At 47.7% G+C, this 21,112-nt stretch overlaps 1 protein-coding gene across 1 annotated transcript in view; it reads left to right on the top strand.

The window, feature by feature from the left end:
• The window catches only part of OTOG (otogelin), an 89,390-nt gene that overhangs the window by 19,951 nt on the left and 48,327 nt on the right, over nt 1–21,112 (top strand). Inside the window, 11 exon segments of the mRNA XM_019456074.2 lie at nt 415–547; nt 1,423–1,600; nt 3,622–3,746; nt 4,992–5,204; nt 6,587–6,779; nt 8,320–8,394; nt 8,646–8,689; nt 10,132–10,285; nt 18,650–18,757; nt 19,136–19,274; nt 20,890–21,024. Of these exon segments, the coding sequence (XP_019311619.2) occupies nt 415–547; nt 1,423–1,600; nt 3,622–3,746; nt 4,992–5,204; nt 6,587–6,779; nt 8,320–8,394; nt 8,646–8,689; nt 10,132–10,285; nt 18,650–18,757; nt 19,136–19,274; nt 20,890–21,024 (1,497 nt within the window).

Below are 21,112 nucleotides of genomic sequence, written 5' to 3'. Positions count from 1 at the left end.
TGATACTCTGCAGGATGTGACACATGGAAAGAGCTATATAAACACCTGCAAAATGATGAAATTAAAGTCCTGTATTGTACTTTACAATGGGGAGTGGGGAGGCCAGTGTTTCTGAGGCTAGACTCTGGGCCATCCAGGGGGGTCTATCTCTGCTCTCTGTCATAGATAGCCTAAGACTTGACTATCTTTTTATTTGCATTATCCCAGCTCTGCCAACCTTCTCCAATCTTAGCCTCTGCCTTCCCATTCCCAGATGAGAGCATTTGGTTAGAGGACTCCTAATGTCCTTTGGGGGTTCCGTCTCAGCCTGTCTCTGACCTCAAACTGCACTAGAATACCCAATCTTGGGGCCTCTTTTGGGGCCAGCAGGACAGACAGACTAACTCTGCCCTATTTGCCTTCCTCTTTCTCCAGAACCAGGACGGAGTCTGTGTCCAGTCAGTGTCAGTGATTCTGCATCAGGACCCTCGGAGGCAGGTGACCCTGACCCAAGCGGGGGATGTCCTTCTGTTTGACCAGTACAAGGTCACCCCACCCTACACGGATGGTATGGCTTTCATGGACAAGAAGTAACTGGCAGCTGGCTGCCCAGGCCTCTTCTTCCAAGCACTGTCTCTGGCCAAAGGCACTGCCACATGGGCAAGAGCTCACATTTTAGCATTGGGTGAATCGGGCCAGATGGCACCTTGGTCCCAGGAACATGGACTCTGGACTTGTAAGATGGTCTTTGTCCCCATCCCAACATGACACTAGGCATCTCAGCAGTATGATGCCTTCTCCTAACATAAGGATATGAATGAGGCTGTTCTCTATCCCTATTTTATTTTTTAGTTACTTATTATCCTATCTGACTCCACAAGGGAGCAGTGGTAGCTCATAGGAAGCACATCTAACAAAAATGCAAAAACTATTAAGAAATAAAATAGCACCAGAGAAAATGAATAAGAAAAAAAAAGTAGGGGTTCAAGATTGAGTAGGGATGCAGGGGGAGAGGTGTAAAGAGGCCAAAGAAATGCATGCCACAAGAGGTGAAAACTTCACTACAATTGGATCTAAAATCATATTGTGAGCTTCCTGGTGGCCATTGTGAAAAAAAATGGGTAGTTAACAGAATTCTCCTTTGCTACAGAAGGAAATATATCAGTTCCCTATGCAGGCAAGGCTTTAACTGGCACTTGGTGCTAAAAAAAAAAAAAAAAAAAAAAAAAAAATCTTAGGTTGCCGTGGTCAGTTGTCTCTGGGTTCTGTTTCATCACTGAACAAGATTTCCTCAAGGCTTCCCAAACTAACTCCTTAGCAGGGCTTCACTGGGTGTGAACACTGTGCTGGGTATCGAGGTCAGTGAGGACCATGCAGGTGGTGGCGGTGGGTAGGTGCATGTTGGCAGAACTTCCCACATCCCTTTTCTGGTTCTGTGCCCAGACGCCTTTGAGATCCGGAGGCTGTCCTCCATGTTCCTGCGGGTGAGGACCAACGTGGGCGTGCGGGTGCTCTACGACCGCCAAGGACTGCGGCTCTACCTGCAGGTGGACCAGCGATGGGTGGAAGACACCGTGGGCCTCTGTGGCACCTTCAACGGCAACACGCAGGACGACTTCCTGTACGTGCCCATGCCCGGAAGCAGAAGGAGAGGGTGGGGCCCCGGAAGGCCGGGTATCCGGAGGCACTGCCTGAAAACATCTTTCGCAAACTCCCTGGGTCTCTCACTGTGCCACGCATGCACCATTGATCATTTATTCTTCGGCATTTAAATTTAAGCGTATTTCTTTAAGGCTGTGGCCCACAGTCTTCTCTGTGCAAAAGACTCACCTGGAGAGCTTGTTAAAATGCTGATTCCTGGGTTCTACTTCTGGAGTATCTGATTTGGGTTGGGGCCCAAGAATTCTACTTTTAATAAGTAACCACTGCGATTCTAGTATAAGAGATCTGCAGACCATACCTTGAGATCTGTGGCCCATACCTTGAGAAATACTGTTTTATAATGAGGTCTTAAAATTGTTGGACCTCAGGCTGCGTTTGATTTGGTTCATGGTTTTCCTTGTTTTAATTGACTGTGAGCACCTTTAGATGAGCATAAGCCCCCTGTGAACCAATGATTCCAAAACTCCTGCTTTCTATCCCAGGTCAGTCTAAGCCACATGTCTTTCCTGCTTGGTTCTTAAGGGTTGCACGGTGTGTGCCTCCCATGTTCAGGGGAAGGCTGTTTCCTAGGTTGACAGAAAGACTATCTGAGCATGGATACAGTTTAGAAACTTGGGAGGGGACAAGAGTCAGACTTTCCTGAAAGGAGAATAAGGGGTTGATCTTGAAGGCTAGAGGTTCTGGCCAATTTTTCAAGTGACATGCATTAGGTGATGCAGAAGTAAACAGGAGACACTATCTTCAGCCAGAAATGAGAACTCAGATTCATTCAGAAAAACAAGAATAAAAAGAAACTGAGCTTTACATTTTTTTTTTTAATGTTTATCTATTTTTGAGAGAGAGAGGGAGAGAAAGTAGGGGAGGGACAGAGAGAGAGGGAGACACTGAATCTGAAGCAGGCTCCAGGCTCCGAGCTGTCAGCCCAGAGTCCATTACAGGGCTCAAAGCCACGAACCATGAGACCATGACCAGAGCTGAAGTTGGATGCTTGACCAACTGAGCCAACCAGGTGCCCCAAAACTGAGACCTTTTAAATGCATGCACATTAAAAAATGTAGCATTCTGCTGTCTTGCCTGGTGGGACTGATGTTAGGGCAGCTGGCCGGAGTGGTGGGGGACAGACGACCCTGATTTAGTGTGTGGGCTGCCTGCCACCTTCCTGAATGTGAACTCTGGGCAGAACAGTGGCTGGGTGTAACTTGGGTGCTCTCACTGCTCTGGAGCAGTAGTGCGGGCATGCTGAGTGTCACACAGAACCTGCCCCACCCCGTGCATGCTATGTTGTCTCCAGTCTACCATCTCCTCGAGTTTGGTGACTCTGGGAGACTGTTGATGTCTAGGAGACACGTTTTTCCCCCCTTCCTTCCTTCCTTCCTTCCTTCCTTCCTTCCTTCCTTCCTTCCTTATTACCTGTTGTGTGACTACTTCCTACCTAGAAAGGTGAGGGGTGCAAAGGAGCTTTTGGGAACTGCTTATGGAAAAGGGAGGAGGAAGTCTTAATCCAGTGAAGTTTGGCTCATGGTGTCCCTGTTTCTCTCTTTCTGACATGAAGAGCTGGGGGCAGGTGGTGAAGATAGGGTAACGTGTGGCCGGCCCCAAGCCAGTTTTGATTCCCTTTGGAGCCTGTTAAATGTGATGTTATGTGATATGATGTGTGTGTGTGTGTGTGTGTGTGTGTGCGCGCGCGCACATCCATAACTGTATGTGTTTGAATGTGACTGTGTAGACCCTCTTGTCTGTTTACATGTTTGGCAGATACTTGTGCTCTGTGTGTGTATGTTGAGGGCATGTGCAAGTGGTGTATATAGGCCTATGGGTGTTACTCCTTTGGGTGGGTACATATGCGCCTCGGAGTGTGTGTGCTCATGCTTGGTCTATGTGTGTATACAGGAGTAGATAGATACTTATCTGGGTGTATGCTGTATGTCCACCTGGGTCCACGCGGCCAAGTGTGTGAACGCGGCTATGCCATGACTGCAGGTCCCCAGTGGGTGTGCCTGAGAGCACCCCACAACTCTTTGGCAATTCGTGGAAAACTCTATCCGCCTGCTCACCGCTGGTCTCTGGCTCCCCTCTGGACCCCTGTGATGTGCACCTGCAAGCAGGTGAGGTGAGGGGAGAAGGAGGGGGGAGTGGGGTGAGGTGGGACTGGTTTGAGAGGGGTGAGATGGGAACTCTGGGCCTGAGGAGGCTGGTCGGGTTGGGCAGGAGTGATAAGAAAAGGTGGAGCTGCAGAGAGGGGCCCGTGGTTCCCTTCTGGTAAGGGTCAGGCAGACAGAAACTTCATGCTCTATCACTGCCACGTAGACACACATTTGTACTGGCTCTCCCATTTCAAGGCAAAAGTCTAAGCCCTCACAGTGGCCCCACCAGGGCCTAGCCTCTCTGCCCTTCCCCCTGCACCCCCAACTCTGCTCCGGCCACACGGGCCTCCTTGCTGTTCTTTCTGCACAGCCAGCTCTGCTCTCTGCTCTGGGCCTTTACACCTGCCGTTCCTTCCACCTAGAATGCTCTTCCCTCACTAAAGTCCCTCACCTCTTTCAACTTTTTGTTCAGACTTCATCTTGCCACCGAGGCCTTCCTGACCACCTGCTTTAAAATTGCAATTGCCCCTCCCACCCCACCTTCGATCGCTAACCTCCTTCCCCGCTTTCTCACTCTCCGAGGTCTTTGCCTTCTGCTTTGCCATATAAATTGTTTAGTGATGGTCTCCTTCAACCACACTGTAAGCTCCACGAGGGCAGGAATTTTGTCAGTTTTGTTCACTCCCGGGTCTCCTCCCAGCATATGGATTCATGTCTCACACAAGATGGAATGTATTGCATGAATGCACTAAACACACATACACATGCTCACTCTCCTTTATTTTCTTAAAACAATTTTTTAGCACTTATTCATTTTTGAGAGACAGAGACAGAGCACGAGTGGGGGAGGGGCAGAGAGAGGGGGAGACACAGAATTCAAAGCAGGCTCCAGGCTCTGAGCTGTCAGCACAGAGCCAGACGCGGGGCTCGAACCCACGAACTGTGAGATCACGACCTGAGCCGAAGTCGGAAGCTTAACTGACTGAGCCACCCAGGTGCCCCCACTCACTCTCCTTTAATCATTTACACCCATGCCCTTGGCCAGCCACCGACTCACACCTAGACTGACCAAACCGTACCCACACACTCCCAACCAGCCATGCGCTCAGGTCCCTGCTCACATCCCTACTGTGCACCCACACTCTCTCCCACCCACCTTCTCACGCCAACAGACCCCTGGACTGTGGGGAGGCAGGAAGAGGCTGGGGCCTGGGGCACCAGGCAAACCAGACCCCCACTCCCTGCCCCTGTCCCTCCCGTCTCCAGCTTCCTATGCGGTGCAGTCCTGCAGCGTGCTCACCGGGGAGCTGTTTGCGCCCTGCTCGGTGTACCTGAGCCCCGTGCCCTACTTTGAGCAGTGCCGCCAGGACGCCTGCCGCTGCGGGCAGCCTTGCCTGTGTGCCACGCTGGCCCACTATGCTCACCTGTGCCGGCGCCACGGGCTCCCTGTTGACTTCCGCGCCCACCTGCCAGCCTGTGGTGAGTGCCCCACACGTGTGCCTCTACGTGAGGGTCATTGGAAGAACCTGGGCTCCAGACTCAAGGGTCCACCTGCCCCTCCCGCCCCTGCAGCCTAACACCCCCACCTCACAAACTGCTTCTCCCGTGTTCTCCATCCCCTTGGCCACCCAAACCTGACACGAGGGCATGTGGCACATAGCTGCTTCTCTGTTACCCTCACCGCCAGTGCCAGTCCGTCTCCAAGTCCTGTCAGGCTTGTCGATTTGAGATGCAAATTCACCCACTTGTCGCCACCTCTGCTGCCACCACCCCGGTCAAAGCTTCCTAGTAAGCCTCCCCACGGCCTCCTCTCATTACAACCAGAGTGAGCCTTCTCAAGATCACTGGCTCCCATCGTCCTCAGTGCGCTCGTGGCTCGATGGGCGTGAGCTGGCCCCTGCTTCCCCCTCCAACACACACCTGGGCCACACTCTTCTCCATGTCTTAGTTGTCTCTGTGACCCCAGCCCTAGTACAGGGCCCCACGCTCAGTAAGCTCTTAGCAAATACTTGTTGAATAAATGGAAAAGACTCCATCCTGGGAGTCAGGAGACATGAGTTCTGTTCCAGCCCTGCGGGTAATTGCTGTGTGTCTCTGGCAAGTTCCTGCCCCTCACTGAGTCAAAGTTCCTCCAGAGGTGATTGGATGGGACCAATGGTGCATATTAGACTCTCCATAGGAGCTTTTGAAAAATGCACATATCTGGGCCACATTGAGTACCAATGAAAACAACATATCTGGCAACGGGGGCAGGCATCAGCATTTTTAAATGGAGACTTTGATGTGTAGCTGGGGTGAGAACTTGGCAATCTGGCTCTGGCAGGGAGCAGGAGACCCCAAGGGAGTGGGATGCTGGCCAGATGAGGAGAGGGAAGCTCTGAGTCTTTGGACAGAGGGCCTCGAGAGGCTGCTTAAGGGGGCACAATTGATCTTCACAGCTCATATGTGTTATAGGTGTGGAAGTGAGAAGGACAGAAGTGTGTGTAATACCCACCTGTGTGTGTGTCTATGTGTGAGCGATGGCAGGGGGGAGTGTCAGGGAGTCGTGACCTCCACCCTCCCCCAATATCACTACCTAAGAAGAATGCCCTGCAGAGGAAGAGAAACACCAATAGCAAGGTCCAGGCTGAGCTTGGGGTGTGGGGCCCACCCCTGCCACTCTGCCATTGTAGTGTAGCGGGAGGAAGTGGGACTCTGGAGTGAGACCTGGGTTCAAATCCCAAGTCTGGCCTTGACCTGCTGTGTAACCTTGAACAAATATCTTCTCTGGTTCTCAGTTCTCCTCATCAGGATGATGGCTCCACCTCACACAGTTGTGGGGATGAGGGAGACAAAACACACAGTTTTATTTCCCACTACAGCACTGTCCTGTGAGGCCACCAAGGAGTATAGCCCCTGTGTGGCCCTGTGTGGGCAAACCTGCCAGGACCTGGCCAGCCCTGTGGCCTGTGGGGTTGGTGGTGGCAGCGACCTCATCAGGGACGAGTGTGTGGAAGGCTGTGCCTGCCCACCGGACACCTATCTGGATACCCAGGCTGACCTCTGCGTCCCTAGGTGAGTGGGCTAGTGTGACCTCTGTCAGATGGAGAGGAGGCTGAGGGTCTCTAGGGCATCTGAGGCTGGGGAGCCTGACTGCACCTCTTATGTCCCTGCTTAATCCCCCAGTCACAGGGCAGAGCATGATGCACCGCTGGGTGGTCCTGGGTGGGCTTCCTCTCCCGGACCCCGTTCTCAGGCCTCTTTCCTCGGCTACGGCTCTTCAGCCCTCTCCAGCCTGGCTTCCCCATAAAACAGAACAACACTCCCACAGAGACAGCCTCTCTCCCTTCATCTCCCCTCTCCTTCCACAAGTAGTTATTGGCCTCCTCATATGTTCTAGACATTTCTAAGCCCTGGAAGTTCAGCCAAATACAGAACAGAATCCTGCCCTCATTGAGCTCACATTCTCATGCCAAAACAGATGAATAAATAGACACTTAAAGGGTCTGGTAGTAATAAGCTATAAATAGTCAGGGAGGGATTACTGTTATGCACAGAAGGAAGGCCTTTCTGCTGAGGTGACATGTGGGCAAAGATGGGGGGAACTGAGGGAGGAGTGCTCCAGGCCAAGGGGACAGGGATGGCTCTGAGGCTGGCTGTGGCATGTCAGTGTGGCTGGAGGTGAAGTTCAGGGCTGGTGATCTCACAGTATCCCAGAGCTGACTGGAAAGGCACTTAGTCCCTTCCACAATGGGGAGAAATTCCCCTAAAATTCCACTGAGGGATAAGGGCTAGAGAGAGGCTCCTATAGGGGGTATATTAGAATCATTCAGTAGCCTTTTCAAACTACAGGATCCTCCCTTGAGATCCAGATGTGTGCCCTGCCCCCTCAACCCCTGACTTGTGGTTGAGTATTGCCAAAAAAGGGAACCTCTGAGGTTTACGTGGGAGGAGAAATTGGAGAGAGAGAAGGTGGCTGAGAAGCACAGGGGTTGGATGAGTTCAGACATCCCTTCCAGCCCCCAACTGGTCTGCTCCAAGGCCTGCACTGGGGTTTTGGGAGGTTGTGAGGAGGAGGAAACACAGTCTTGGCCCTCAGCTGACCTACAAAGAGGAGCCAAAAGACAGAATAAAGGACCGTGTGAGGAGGAATAGACAAGATGACATATTTGGAGGGCCTAGTCTGGTGTTCAAAATGTTTAACAAGCAGTACGGTGTAGGCCATGAGCAATCAGAACAGATGCCGGGTGGGAATGAGCAGTATGGAATATATGCCCTGTGTCCCTCCCTGACACAGCATGGGCTCAGGAAGCATGGCCCTGTTCTTACCACCTCTTTTTTCCCAGCCCAAAGGGAGGTTGGCTTTGGGTGGACAGAGACCAGTGAGGCTGTCCTTGTGCCGGCTCACTGGATGGCCCTGAAGCTGGGACCCAGCCCTGACCTCTGTCCCTGGTGCTAGGCTGACTTCCCCACTCCCTGGATATCTGTCACTTGTCACAGTAGATGCCATTGCTTTTTTCTGTGTCTTTATGGTCCTGGCTGCTGGGGGGTGGGGGTGGGGTCCCTGCCCCAGTTCCTGAGTTGGCTCACTTTTCTCTGTTCCTGGGTTTTGCAGGAACCAATGCTCCTGTCACTTTCAAGGAATGGACTATCCCCCTGGAGACAGTGACATCCCATCTCTGGGCCACTGGTGAGCTCCCTAGGTTGCAGATTTAGTGTCCTCTCTTTAAATGGAAGTTGCTGATTGAAGAAAATACAGCCTAGCAGACCTTTCCACGAAGCAGTGCCCACCCTCCACCTCTGCACAGGGGACCAGGGACAGAGTGGGGATATCTGTCTGAACCCTGCAGGGGCCTGAGCACAGTGGCATGCAGTCTCTGGCTTTGCAGTGACTGAGTCAGCTAATCCCGGTATACACCCCACTCCTCTCTCTCTCTGCAGCCACTGCAAAGATGGAATCATGAGCTGTGACAGCAGACTCCCAGGTAAGGTGGAAGGTGGGGGGTTCTTCTAGGGGCTCCTCCGTCGTGGTGGGGCTATGGAGAGGTGAGTGGGGAGCTAGAGGATAGATCAGGACAGGGACAGCCCAGCCACATCTGAGTCCAGCCACACTGAGCCCACTGAGCCTGCTGTTTTCCTCACCGTCTTGGGAAAAGCTCCAGTTTGGAAGGTGGCATCCAGAAATCCCATCCCAACTTCAACCCCATCCTGGCAGCTGTCCCTCCTGCTTCTCAAGAAGGAGAGGCTGAGACTATCTCTCCTAGGGGCAACTAGCTGGGGTGACTGGACAGTCCCTTGGCCTCCCCTGGGTCCTGGGTTTCCTTGTTCTGAGCTGTCATTTGCTTACTAAGGCTGACGCTGCCCAGTCCTGTGCTAGACTTGGGGGTCATAGAGATGGGGAGGACAGCCCGGGTCTCTGAGACTGTCCCAGGCAATAGAGATGGCGGTAGGGTGGCTTGGCACTGGATCAGCCTGTGAAGGATGTGGAGGTGGTGGAGCGGGGGACTGAAGCGGAAGGGAGGATGGGGATTGGCACAGAGGGGTCAGAGAATAATCACATGGCAGGTGGCAAAGAGCAGGGCCTCCAGAGTCTGGTAGCCCTGGATTCAAATCCTGCCTCATGCTTGCAAGCTGTGCTGCCCTGGGTAACTCACTTTGCTTCTCTGAGCCGTCACTTCCTCCTTTGTATATAACCTGGATTTCTGTGTCCTCCCCATGTATGTATTCCTGAAAGTATGTTTTTGTTTTGTTTTGTTTTTGGTTGGTGTTGCTTCTGGCTTCAGATTTCTTCCTCTCATCTTCCATGGCTATTCTCTTCTCTCTGCTCCATCCCAGGCTGAGCATGGAACTCAGCTCCCTTTTATTCATTTCCCTAAAAATGATCACTCACACAAGGTGTAAGTGTGCACAGCTGACTTGACTGGAGGCTCAGGGAGAGAGAAGGGGTTTATGTCACAAAAGTGTAAGTAATGGGAAATTGACTTCCTTGTGGTTTAAAGTCCTCTGGCCACCCTGCCACACTGCATTGCTATCCTCTTTCTGGCTCTCCTCCTGGTCTCTTTGAGGCACTTCCTCTCACTTTATCATGCCTTTGAAAGCAGAAGTGACTTCTTTCCATGATATGGGAAATGGGGGATAACAACGCCTCATAGGGTGTTGCAGGATTCGGTAAGGAAATGCATGTAAAATGCCTGGAACAGTGCCCTGTGGAGAGCACATGGTACTCTGGGTACTGGTGGTGCATCTGGGAACCCAAGGGATGCCTCTGGAAGCGTCAGAGCCCCCTGTCTCCCTGCCTCTTCCAGTAGTTGCGTCCCCAGGTCTCCCTGGTCACCCCTGCCACCCAGGAGCCCACCCCCAGGCCTGGGTGTTCCAAGGCCTGATGAGCGTCCGTGCTCCTCCCAGCAGCCACCCTCTTCTCCTCCAGCCACTGCCTGCCCGGTGGGCCAGGTCTTCGTGAACTGCAGTGACCTGCACACCGACCCCGAGCTGAGCAGAGAGAGGACATGTGAGCAGCAGCTGCTGAACCTGAGCGTGCCAGCTCATGGCCCCTGCCTCTCAGGCTGTGCCTGTCCCCAAGGGTGAGTATCCATGTTTCATGGTCCCCCACCCCTGAAGGCTGGCAGAACCGGGGACCCACGAGGCAGAGGGAGGGGCAAGGAGTTCCTCACACAGCCATGCTGGAGGCAGCAGCCCAGGGCTGGCCGGTGCTGATGTAATGACTGGCACTGAATCCGAGAAAGAACGGCGGTGTGGGCATCCAACCGGAGTGGATTCTACCTGGCTCTTCTTCTTACCATCTGTGTGACCTTGGACAAGGAAGAGGCCCAACCTCTCTGAGGCTCAGCTTCTCATCTGTAACATGAGAGTAGTAATCACCATGCCTACCACCTCAACAGGTTGTCGTGAGGATTACATGAGGTACTGGAGTAGAAGCACTGAATGGGGTGTGTGGCATGCTCCAGAGGTCCAGTGGGTTGAAGCCCAGGAGAGAAAAGCCATGTTTCACCTCTCAGCCCCTTTCCCTGTAAAGATCTGGCCAAAACCCTCAGGTAGAGGGCTGGTGCCCCCGTAATTCGGCAAAAAGAAGGGCCCCACCCAGTGGAAATAGTCTCCTGCCCAGGTGCCTCAGATGCCACATGAGCTGAATTCTGTGGGTGTGCCTCGTGGATACTCGTAAGCTGAGGTGGCTGCAGGGGCCCCGACCTCCCGTTTGCCAGTTCTCACTCCTGAGAAGAAGGTGGGTGCCCAATCCCATGACTTGGCAACCTGGGGCTGTGTCCTTTAGCTGATGCAGAGATCAGTGGTCAGCTGGGAGTTCTGGGCCAGGCCTGGCAGCCAAGGGCAGTGAGGGGGGGTCAGGGTGGGAAGGGGAGGGAATAGTCAGTTAGAGCTTTACTGTGTTAACAGTAAAACAGTTAAAACACCTTGTGTTATCACCACCTTTAATCTCAGAGCCTTCCTAGCAGAAAGGAAGGAAGGATCGATACTCTCATTTTGCTGATGAGGAAAACTGAGGCCAACAGCAGGGTAGAGGCAAGTGGTTGGCCCAGGGTGCCATGACTCAAACCTGACTCTGCTTACTCCAGATCCTGCCCTTTGGCCAGAGCATGCCAGGTCTGTGAGCCCTGGGGTCTGGTCCCCTACACAGAGGTCATAATGTGGGTTAGGAGCTTCCCCTTCCCAAGCAAGGGCGGCCACAGGAGACTGATGTGAGGTCTCCAGAGCCTGCACAAGATCCTAGGCCCAACTGGTAGGGGGTAGACAATCCTTGCAACCATGTAGGCTCCAGATGAGCTTGTGAGGAACGTCTGTTGTTGAAGGCTTCTTGCAGCACTGTCTTTGTGTGCACAAGCCTGCCCCTCTGAGGACAGGGAGAGCCAGGGCCTCTGGAATCAGGAACTGAGAGTTGCTCACCGCCAAGCATGGTGGCCAGGTGGAACTGAGAGAGCTGGGCTCAGTTCTGCCAGTCACCCATCCTGTGACCTCTCTGAACATGTCCTCATCTGCACAATGAGGGCTGATGACTCTCTCCCAGAGGGGCTCAGGAATGAAGGATTCAGTGGGATCCCCCTTAATGACAGTTTGTGGTCTCAAACTATATTCCTCAAACATTAGTGTGCACATGAATCATTAGGGGTCTGACCCTGATTCGGGAGGCCTGGGGTGCAGCCTGAAACTCTGCATTTCTAGCAAGCTCCCAGGAGATCCAGATGCTGCTAGTCTGGGGACCACAATTTGAAAAACAAGATTCTAAAGCACTATCCAACATTAGGGATTAGTTTCACTCAGATTGCAAAACCAGAGTGGGGTTTTCTTTTCAGTCCCCACGTTCCAAAGGGTAGGATAGAATGTGAAGATTTCTAATTGCTTGGGTGACCTATGACAAGTTATGTGGCCACCTGGGCATCAGTTTTCTTGTCTGCAAGGTCCTGCTGGTTGTTTGTTGGCTGAACAGGGCAGTACCCAAGCAGGGCAGTACCCAAATCCTCTTCCTCTGCTCCAGGCCATTTGAAGTTCAGTTCAGGTCTTGGAGCCGTGCCAAGAACATCCACAGTCCAGAGGGCCCAGGCCAGTCACCTTAATGTTTGTCGCTAGCTATGTGACATCATATAATTCACTTACTTTTTCTGAGCCTGGGTTTGCTCATCTGTGAATTGAGGGTAGTAACACCACTTGAATGAGACAATGGCTGCAAGGAGCCAGGCACTGTGTAGTGAGTGCTCTATTAAGACTTGTTCCCTTCCCCTTCTTAATATTGAATGCCATCACCTCTTGGGGTGTTTGCCACAGTGGCTCATAAGCTGTATGAAATGTCCTGTGAGGAGCTTACACATGTTCCACAGGGGCTTGTCCAAAGGAAGTTATTAGAGGAAACCAATTTGACAATAAATTTCATATATTAAAAAAACACAAAAAAATAAAAGCATTTGCTATTAGTAAGGGCCTATTATAAATCTTACAATCTGAGTATTTACTGGTTACTTCAAAGGATTTGAATGATCAAATCCATTATAGGGAATAATAGAATTAATAATTATTGTGCTTTTTACCTTCTATTTTGAAAATAAAATAATTTGTTACTTTCAGTTAAAACAAACAAACAAAGGAAATTATTAGAGTCTCAACTTGTAAAGAAAGGACAGGCATTTCCTATCATTCTGGAATGTTTTCTTGGGAGTTGAGATAAGGTTTCTAAAGATGCCCTAGTACCTTGGGATGCCTGGGATCCTCTGGGCTCCTGGGCCCCATACCTCCTTCTATGGCACTTCTAAGAATCTGGGTGTCATACATTGCTCCAAAGGGCCCTGAGCCACTGCAGGAGCCACAGGAGCTGTTTGTGCCACTCTAAATTTCTTTGCATCTGGGTGCTGAGCCAAGGGCCCTGGGGCCACTAAGTGGTGTATACAGTATATATAAGTACAGACTGTGGAGTCAGGCTTGAATCTTGATTCTACCACTGAGACTCAAGTAAGTTAACTAATTTACCTAACTCAGGGTCAGGGGTTAGTGTTAGGGTTTAGGGTTAGGGTTAGGGTTAGGGGTTAGGCTCAGGGTTAGGTGAGTTAGCTAACTCCCTTGAGTCTCAGTTTTCTCATTTGTAAAGTAGCACAAAGTAAGCATTCTAAGTGAGCAGACAAGCTTTGTGTTCCTCATTTGAATGCCACATATTTGCAAGTGCCCCCGAGAGAACCCTGAAGTGACAGGATCCCAGAACAGGTAAGGAAAGAATGCTCCATGGACTGAGGTATCTTGAGGAGAGAGGCCACAGCTATTGTCTGTGGTGGGCACACAGCAAGTGCTCAGGGATGCTGGCAGTTCTGCATAGGTTCAGGAGGGAGCAGTAAATGGTGAGCAGCAGAGAAGGCCCCTCAGGAGGTAGCAAGAGACAAGGTCTGGGCTGAAGGTGGAAGGCAGTGAGCCAGCCATTGCCGGTGCCTGATGTAATTATGGGGAAAGAAGGGACAGGAAACCAATATTTATTGCAATTCTATAGGCACTAGGCAGTGTGCCCAGGTCTATAATGAAATTCTCATAGTGACCTTGGGAGGAAGGCGTCATTATCCCTGTTTTACGCACGAAAATACCGGGGCTTAGGAAGGTTAAGTGTCTTCAGGGAAAACAGTGGATTAAACCCAGGCTTTTTTCCTCTGCTTCCTCCCACAATGAAATATTGGTAATAGAGTAAAAAAAAGAAAAAAAACCCATGAGTCCCCAGGGGCAAAGAGAACAGGCGTGGGAATGACAGTGATAGAAGATAGGTCAATAGTTTCTGAAGAAGGAACAAGGGTGGATATATAGAAACTGACCTTGGTTTACAGCTGATGCTTGCAGAGGAGGCCCAAGAGAAACAACCTGTGTCATGTTGACAGCTTCAGGGACAGGTGGCTCCAGGCATCTCAGAGGGTGGGGTAGTGGGAGAGAGACAGGAGGATGTCCCCTACAAGTCTTTGTAAGGAGCAGTTAACCCCCTAGGCTTCCTCCCCCATGCCCTGAGGTCACGTAACAACCCTAACCCCATCCAGCAGGATGGTAAAAGTTTCTGCAGAAACCAGATCAGAGACTTTGATCTCAGGAGCACCAAGAGGGATGAGATGCAGAGTAAAAACAGGGAGATTAAATGAAAACCTACTGGGACTTCAGCCCTCTTCCCCAGCTTGCTTCCAACAATAGTGGCACCGAAGCTTCTGTGTCCCAGGGTGGAGATGAAGACTTTTCTTGAAAATGGGCTGGGCCAAGAGAACAAAAATCTACCAAAACTGACATTTTAGAAGTTTCCCAACAAAATGGTGGCTATTCTTAATTATGCAGCTTCCAGTCAACTTTTGGTGCCTCACTGTTTTTTTCCCTTTTAATTTTTTTTAAAGTGTAGCATAATTTATAAACAGTAAAATGCATAGATTTTAAGTATACAGTTGGCTAAGCTTTGACAAATTTAAATGGTCATGTATACCTACCTATGAAAAGTATTCATTATTTGTTTTATCTCATTATTGTTTTAATTGGTAATTTTAATTGGTAATTTTAACTGGTAATTTTCCCTAAAGAGAATGAGTACTTTTTCATGGTCCCTCCCCCCCCCACCCTTCATATATTTTCCTTTGTGAAGTGTCCACTCAAGTCTTTTGCCCATTTCTTATCTGGTTGACTATTTTCTTTAAGTTGTAGAAGTTCTTTCCTTATCAAATATATACATTGCCAATATTTTCCCCTTGTCCGTGGTTATTTTTTTTACTTAATGTATATTAAGATGTGTAAAAATTGATTATGAGCAGAAGTTTAAAATTTTGATTTTAATTTATCATTTTTTTCTTTATGATCAGTGTTCTCTGTGTCCTAAGTAATTGCAACTCTAAGGCCACAAAGACATTCTCCAACCTTTTCCCTTAGTAGCTTTACAATTTTAGCTTTTACATTTGATTCTATAACCTATCTGAAATGATTCTATATTGTAAAATGGAGTCAAGTTTCATTTTATTTTTTCTGATGGATATCGAGTGGTTCTAGCTCCATTTTAATAAAAGACTTTTCTCTCCCTGTTGAATTGCTTTGGTACCTTTGTTAAAAAATCAATTGACTGTATAAATGTGGGTCTATTTCAGGACTCTCTATTCTGTACCATTGATCTATTTGTTTCTCTTTACATTTTTTTTAATGTTTATTTATTTTTGAGAGAGAGCATGAGCGGGGGAGGGGAAGAGAGTGAGGGGGACAGAGAATTTGAAGCGGGCTTCGCCTTGACAGCAGTGAGTCCCATGTGGAGCTTGAACTCACAAACTGTGAGATCATGACCTGAGTCAAAGTTGGACATTCAACCGACAGCCACCCAGGTGCCCCTGTTTGTGTATCTTTAGGCCTGTATCACACCGTTTTTGATTTCTGAAGCTATATAGTAAGTCTTGAAATCAGAAAGTGATAGTGCTCCAACTTTATTCTTTTTCAAAGATTTGGACACTTCTAGGTCTTTGCATTCCCATGTAAATTTAGGATTAGCTTGGGAATTTCTACAGAAAAGCCTCTGGGATTTTAATTGGTTTTGTGTTGCATCTAGAAGTCGGTTTGATGAGAGGTGATGTCTTCGCACTAGTGAGTCCTTCAGTACATAAATATGGCATTATCCCATTTACTGGATGTTCTTTAATTTCTCTCAGCAGTGTTTCATAGTTTTCATGGAAAGGTTTTGGACATGTGCCATTGAATTTGTTCATAGGTATTTGATGTCTTTGTTGTTCCTTCCACCTAAGTTGTCAAATTTATGGGCTTTACATCATAAAAGTATTTCTTTATTTTCCTTTTAATATCTGTAGGATCTGCAGTGATGTTTTCTCTTTTTCCAGATATTGGTAATATGATTTTTTCCTTTTTTGTACTATCCGGTCTAGGTAGGGGGTTGTCAGTTTTATTGATGTTTTCAAAGAACCTACTCTGGTTTCATTGATTTTTTTTTCTATTGTTTTTCTGTTTTCTATTTCACTGATTTCTGCTCTTATCTTTATTATTTCCTTCTTACTACTTACTTTGGATTTAACTTGCTCTTATATTTCTATTTGAGATCTTTTATTGTAATCTTTTGTTATTTCTAATATAAGCATTTAAAGCTATAAATTTCTCTGTAAGCAATGTCTTAGCTCACTCTAAAAATTTTGATATAACATGTTTTTATTATTTTTGTTGTAATCTTTTCTATTTCCTTTGTGATTTATTTTTTGACCCATGAGTTATTTAGAAATGTTACAAAATTTTGAAATGTTTGGAGTTTTTTTTATATTTGTTTGTTCCTGATTTCTAATTTAGTTTCACTGTGATCAGATAATATACTTTGTATGATTTCAAACCTCTGAAATTTACTGAGTTTTTATGGTCCAGAATATAGTTGTCTGGGTGAACCTTCCATGAATGCTTGAAAATAACGTGCACTTTGCTGTGACTGGATATAGAGTGTCATGAGCACACTACGAAGGCACACACATGAGTTGTGTCTTTCCACAATGTGAGGTTTATTCAATCATAAAGCAAGGTTAGCATAATTATAAAGCAGGCTCAGTATTCCAAACTCAATGACATGTGTTTAACTCATGTGTTTAACTTGGCTTCATACATGTCACACAAAGCAAAGCACAAGACAAGTCACACAACAAACGAGATGGAATAGGGGTAGAAAGCTAATAAAACAAATGCTAAGTCAGGCACACAGTTGAGATAAGGCCTAGGTCCGGTCCAGATCAACTGTTCGCGTTTACTGCTTATTATGTTCAAGCAGTGAACGATCTCTGTTCTGTTCGGAGATCAATCAGGCAGAACCTTTGGCAGCAGGTGCCTTTTTGAAGAGGGGTCAGTGTCTGAGGAGTCTGACAGTTTGCTGCAAAAACCCTCCCTTTTTAAAGGGATTTAATCAGTCTTGGGGCTTTGCAGATCTCTGTTTCTGCTGGCTATCAGTTCTGAGTGTGTCACAAGCTGGTGCTGGTCTTGGTGATATCTGGTCTTGGCTGCAATGCCCTTACCTGCTACTGTCGTTGTTTGACACAGGCCACTGCTTGACATGAGTGACTCCATCTTGTTCTGTATAGAGTTTTTAAATTGTCGGTTAGGTTAAGAGCAATGTCCGATTTTTCACATCTCCTACATCTTTGAAGAATTTTTTGTTCTATCATTAATGGAGTGGAGTGTTGAGATTTCCAATTATAACTGTGGATTTGTCTCTTTCTCCTTTTAGTTCTATGCGTTTTTGCTTCTGCTTTTAAAGCTCTGTTGCTTGGTGCATGCCCATTTAGGATTGTTGTGTTCTCTTAATAAATGGTCTCTTCCGTTGCCGTGACATATTCCTCCTGTTGCTGTTAATGCTACTTGGCCTGAAGTCTGCTTTGTCTGATGTTAATAAAGCCACTCCATCTTTCTTTTAACTGATGCTTGCATGGTATTTTTTCCTGTAATTTTACTTTTAACGTATCTGTGCTTTTACTTCAATTGTGTCTTTTGTAAACAAAATATAGTTGGGTCTTGCTTTTTTAGCCAATGTTACAATTTCTCACTTTGAATTGAAGTGAGAAATACATTTGGATTTAATGTAATTGGATTGGATTTAATACTACCATCTTGTTCTTTGTTATCTGTCCGTTCTATTGTTTTTTTTTTCCATCTTTTCTTTCTTTTTTGGGGGGCTAAGTATTTTTAATATTCTATTTTATTTCTTTTACTTCATTTTAACTATATATCTTGGCATTTTTATTTTTTGTGTTTTTCTAGAGGTTGTAATATGCATGTTTCATTGATCAATCTACTGTGAATTAATATTTTATCACTTTATATAGAATATTTACACCAGTATACTTTCATTTACTTACTCCTTATCCTTTGTGCTGTTATTGTCATGCATTTTACTTCTACATATATTATACACCACACAATTCATTGACATTAACCTTGATCTAAATGCTCAATTATCTTTTAAAGAAATTAAGAAATAATTGCTAAAATTGTCTTTCACCATATTTTCCATTTTTGGAGCTGTTCATTTCTTCATGTGGATCTGAGTTTCCATCTTCCTGAAAAACTTCCACTAACATTTCTTTCAGTGCAGGTCTCCTGGTTGTCCCATGAGCAACTGGAGTAAGAGGGTCAATGCCCACATTCATGATCTGTTTATTAATATACAGCTAGTGCCTAAGAGGCAACTGGCGTCTAGCCTGGCCAGGGGGATGCGGCTAGTAGAACTGAGCCTTGCTTCCTGATGGATAGCAGAGGCTTCTGATGTGGGTCAAGTCTGTCTCTGGTTTTTCCAGTTGCCCCACTGAGCAGCAGCAGGATGGTAGTTGGGTACATGGTCAGTTTCTTTGGCATAAATGCTAAGAACCACCCCACGGTGTCCACGTGGATGCAGGGTCTTCCATAGATGGCAAATATGGGAAGGGTGCTTTCCTGACCACCTGCTTGCTGTGTTCCTACAGCTTGCTCAGACATGGAGATGCATGTTTCCTGCCAGAGGATTGCCCATGCACTTGGAAGGGGAAGGAATATTTCCCTGGGGACCAGGTCATGTCTCCCTGCCATACCTGGTAAGTGAGGGTACTGTTCACACTCTGCTTTTGGCTGGGGATGAGGATGGATATGAGAAGCGTGATCATGAGTACAGTCTGGCATTCCCCTTCCACCATGTTCATACTCATGTCGTGTGTTTGTGTGTTATTTAGGGATGTTTGTGTATATACAAGTGTACGTATAGATGGAAATTTGGGGGGTGTTTCTGTAAATGTTTACATGAATGTGAGTTTGTGACCGGCAGGCTTCTGTTGAAGGTTGCTGGTGTTTGTGACCCCCTAGCCCAGAGGCACATAGTGGGAACTCTACAAGCAATGGCTCTGTCGTGGGTATTCAGAGTGTATGTGTGTGTTGGGGGGGTGCCCTGCGAGCTGGTCTGGGCACATGTGTTTCAGTGTGTGCCAGCGGGGCTCATTCCAGTGCGCTCTCCACCCCTGTGCTTCCACCTGCACGGCCTATGGCGACCGGCACTACCGCACATTTGATGGGCTCCCGTTTGACTTTGTGGGGGCATGCAAAGTGCACCTGGTCAAGGTGAGCTCCTGGAGGTGTCTGATGGGCTGGCTCTATGGGGACCCAGGGCATCTGAGGCTGAGGACCTGTCAGGCACGGTGATATTCTAGACTCCAGTCTGTTGCACAATTAGGTGGGTGGAGGGATCTAAGCCTGGGGGTATGGCTAGCTAGCGACTGAAAGAAGTGCTGAGGAGTAGGTTCAGAGCTAGACAGAGCTCACCAGGCATGAAATACCCCACTGCATGTCCACTCACCATTATAGCCTTGCCCCATTGGGTCCCAATGGTTTTTCTATCTGTAGTAAGAGCTTATGTTTTCTAAACTTTTATTATATGCCTGGTGGTCTCCTGAGCCAATTTTGAGGATTATTTTACTTAATTCTCATATCAACCCTATGAGGTAGAATATATTTGCCCCATGTTATAGGTGCAGCAACTTGGGCTTAGGGAAGTCAGGTGTCTTGCCTGAGATCACACATCTAGGCAGTAGCAGAGCTGGTGTCAGGTGTGAACCAAGAAATCTGATGGGAGATTTGGTGTGCCTAAGGAGTCACGTGCTAAAGCTGTCAGCTTATGCAAAAGAAAAGGGATGGTGATGTAGGGTGAGGGGCATAGTAGAAGCAGGATCCCCTCCAGAAGGAGAAGAGGGGTACCAACAGGGCAGGTGGGAGAGTGCCAGCGACACTCTCAGGGGACCTTGGTTTTGCTAAGGGCCTGTCACACTATATAATAGTAAGAGTAATAATAATAATGACAAACCTTCTATGGAATGAGTCTTATCTATGGAGGAAGCATTGTACTGGGGTCTTCACATGATTTCTGTAACTCTGAGACAGATTATACCCATTTTAATTTTAAAATTTCAAAGGTAATGCGTGCTCTTCACGGGCATTTAAAACAATATAGAAGCATATGTTAGAAATGAGTGTTTCCCTCCACACCTCTTCTGTTCTCATTCCCTGCTCATAACAGTCAGATGTGAATCCTGCAAGATCACTTTCCACAAGACATACATATATCCACATGCACACATGTACTAGGTTTAGTTTATGTGGATAGAATTCTACAATTTGCTCTATTCACTTAACAGAACATACCTTAGTCATGATCTCATGCAGTCAGTACATACTCCTTTCTTCTTTCTGTAAAATTCTACAGAGAGGACATGCTCTAGTTTGTTTTATTATCCCCCCATTGATGGGCATTTAAGTTGTTGCTGATATTTAAATGCTCAATGAATACTTTTGTGGATGTGTCTCTAGACTCTTGTAAGCGGAAATGGTATAAAAAGCTGTACACAGTGCTTGAAAAGTGCCCTCCAAAAAGGCTTCGCTACTATCATCAATGGATATAAGATAGTAACCCTGTCCCTCACTCCTGTCAGCACCAATCATCCTCTTATAAATTCATTCATCCATCCATCCATCCATCCATCCATCCATCAGATACTTTTTGGAGAGTGACTACATGAAATTGACCTTTGGAGAACTGAAGTAAGTTTCCCAAAGTCACACAGTTAATAAGAAGTAGAAGTGGATTGAAAACCACCTCAGAGTCCATGTCCCGCTACCTCTGTGCCTGTCTGCAGGATCTTTTCCCTCCCTGGCTTGATGAACTGACTTATTTTCTCCTCAGAGCACATCGGATTTCAGTTTCTCTGTGATTGTAGAAAACGTAGACTGCTACAGCTCTGGCATCATCTGCAGGAAGTTTATTTCCATCAACGTTGGGAACTCACTCATTATCTTTGATGATGACTCAGGAAATCCTGTAAGGCCTGGTGCAGGTTAAGGTTGTACGAACGATTTGTATGTTAACAGGGGCCAGGGGCAGAAGAGGGCTGGGGACTGGTTTCCTT

The sequence above is a fragment of the Panthera pardus genome, unplaced genomic scaffold (genome assembly GCF_024362965.1).
Source record: "Panthera pardus isolate Hobbes unplaced genomic scaffold, ASM2436296v1 HiC_scaffold_12, whole genome shotgun sequence".
NCBI classification, from domain to species: domain Eukaryota; kingdom Metazoa; phylum Chordata; class Mammalia; order Carnivora; family Felidae; genus Panthera; species Panthera pardus.
This window is presented reverse-complemented; position numbering and strand designations above follow the sequence as displayed.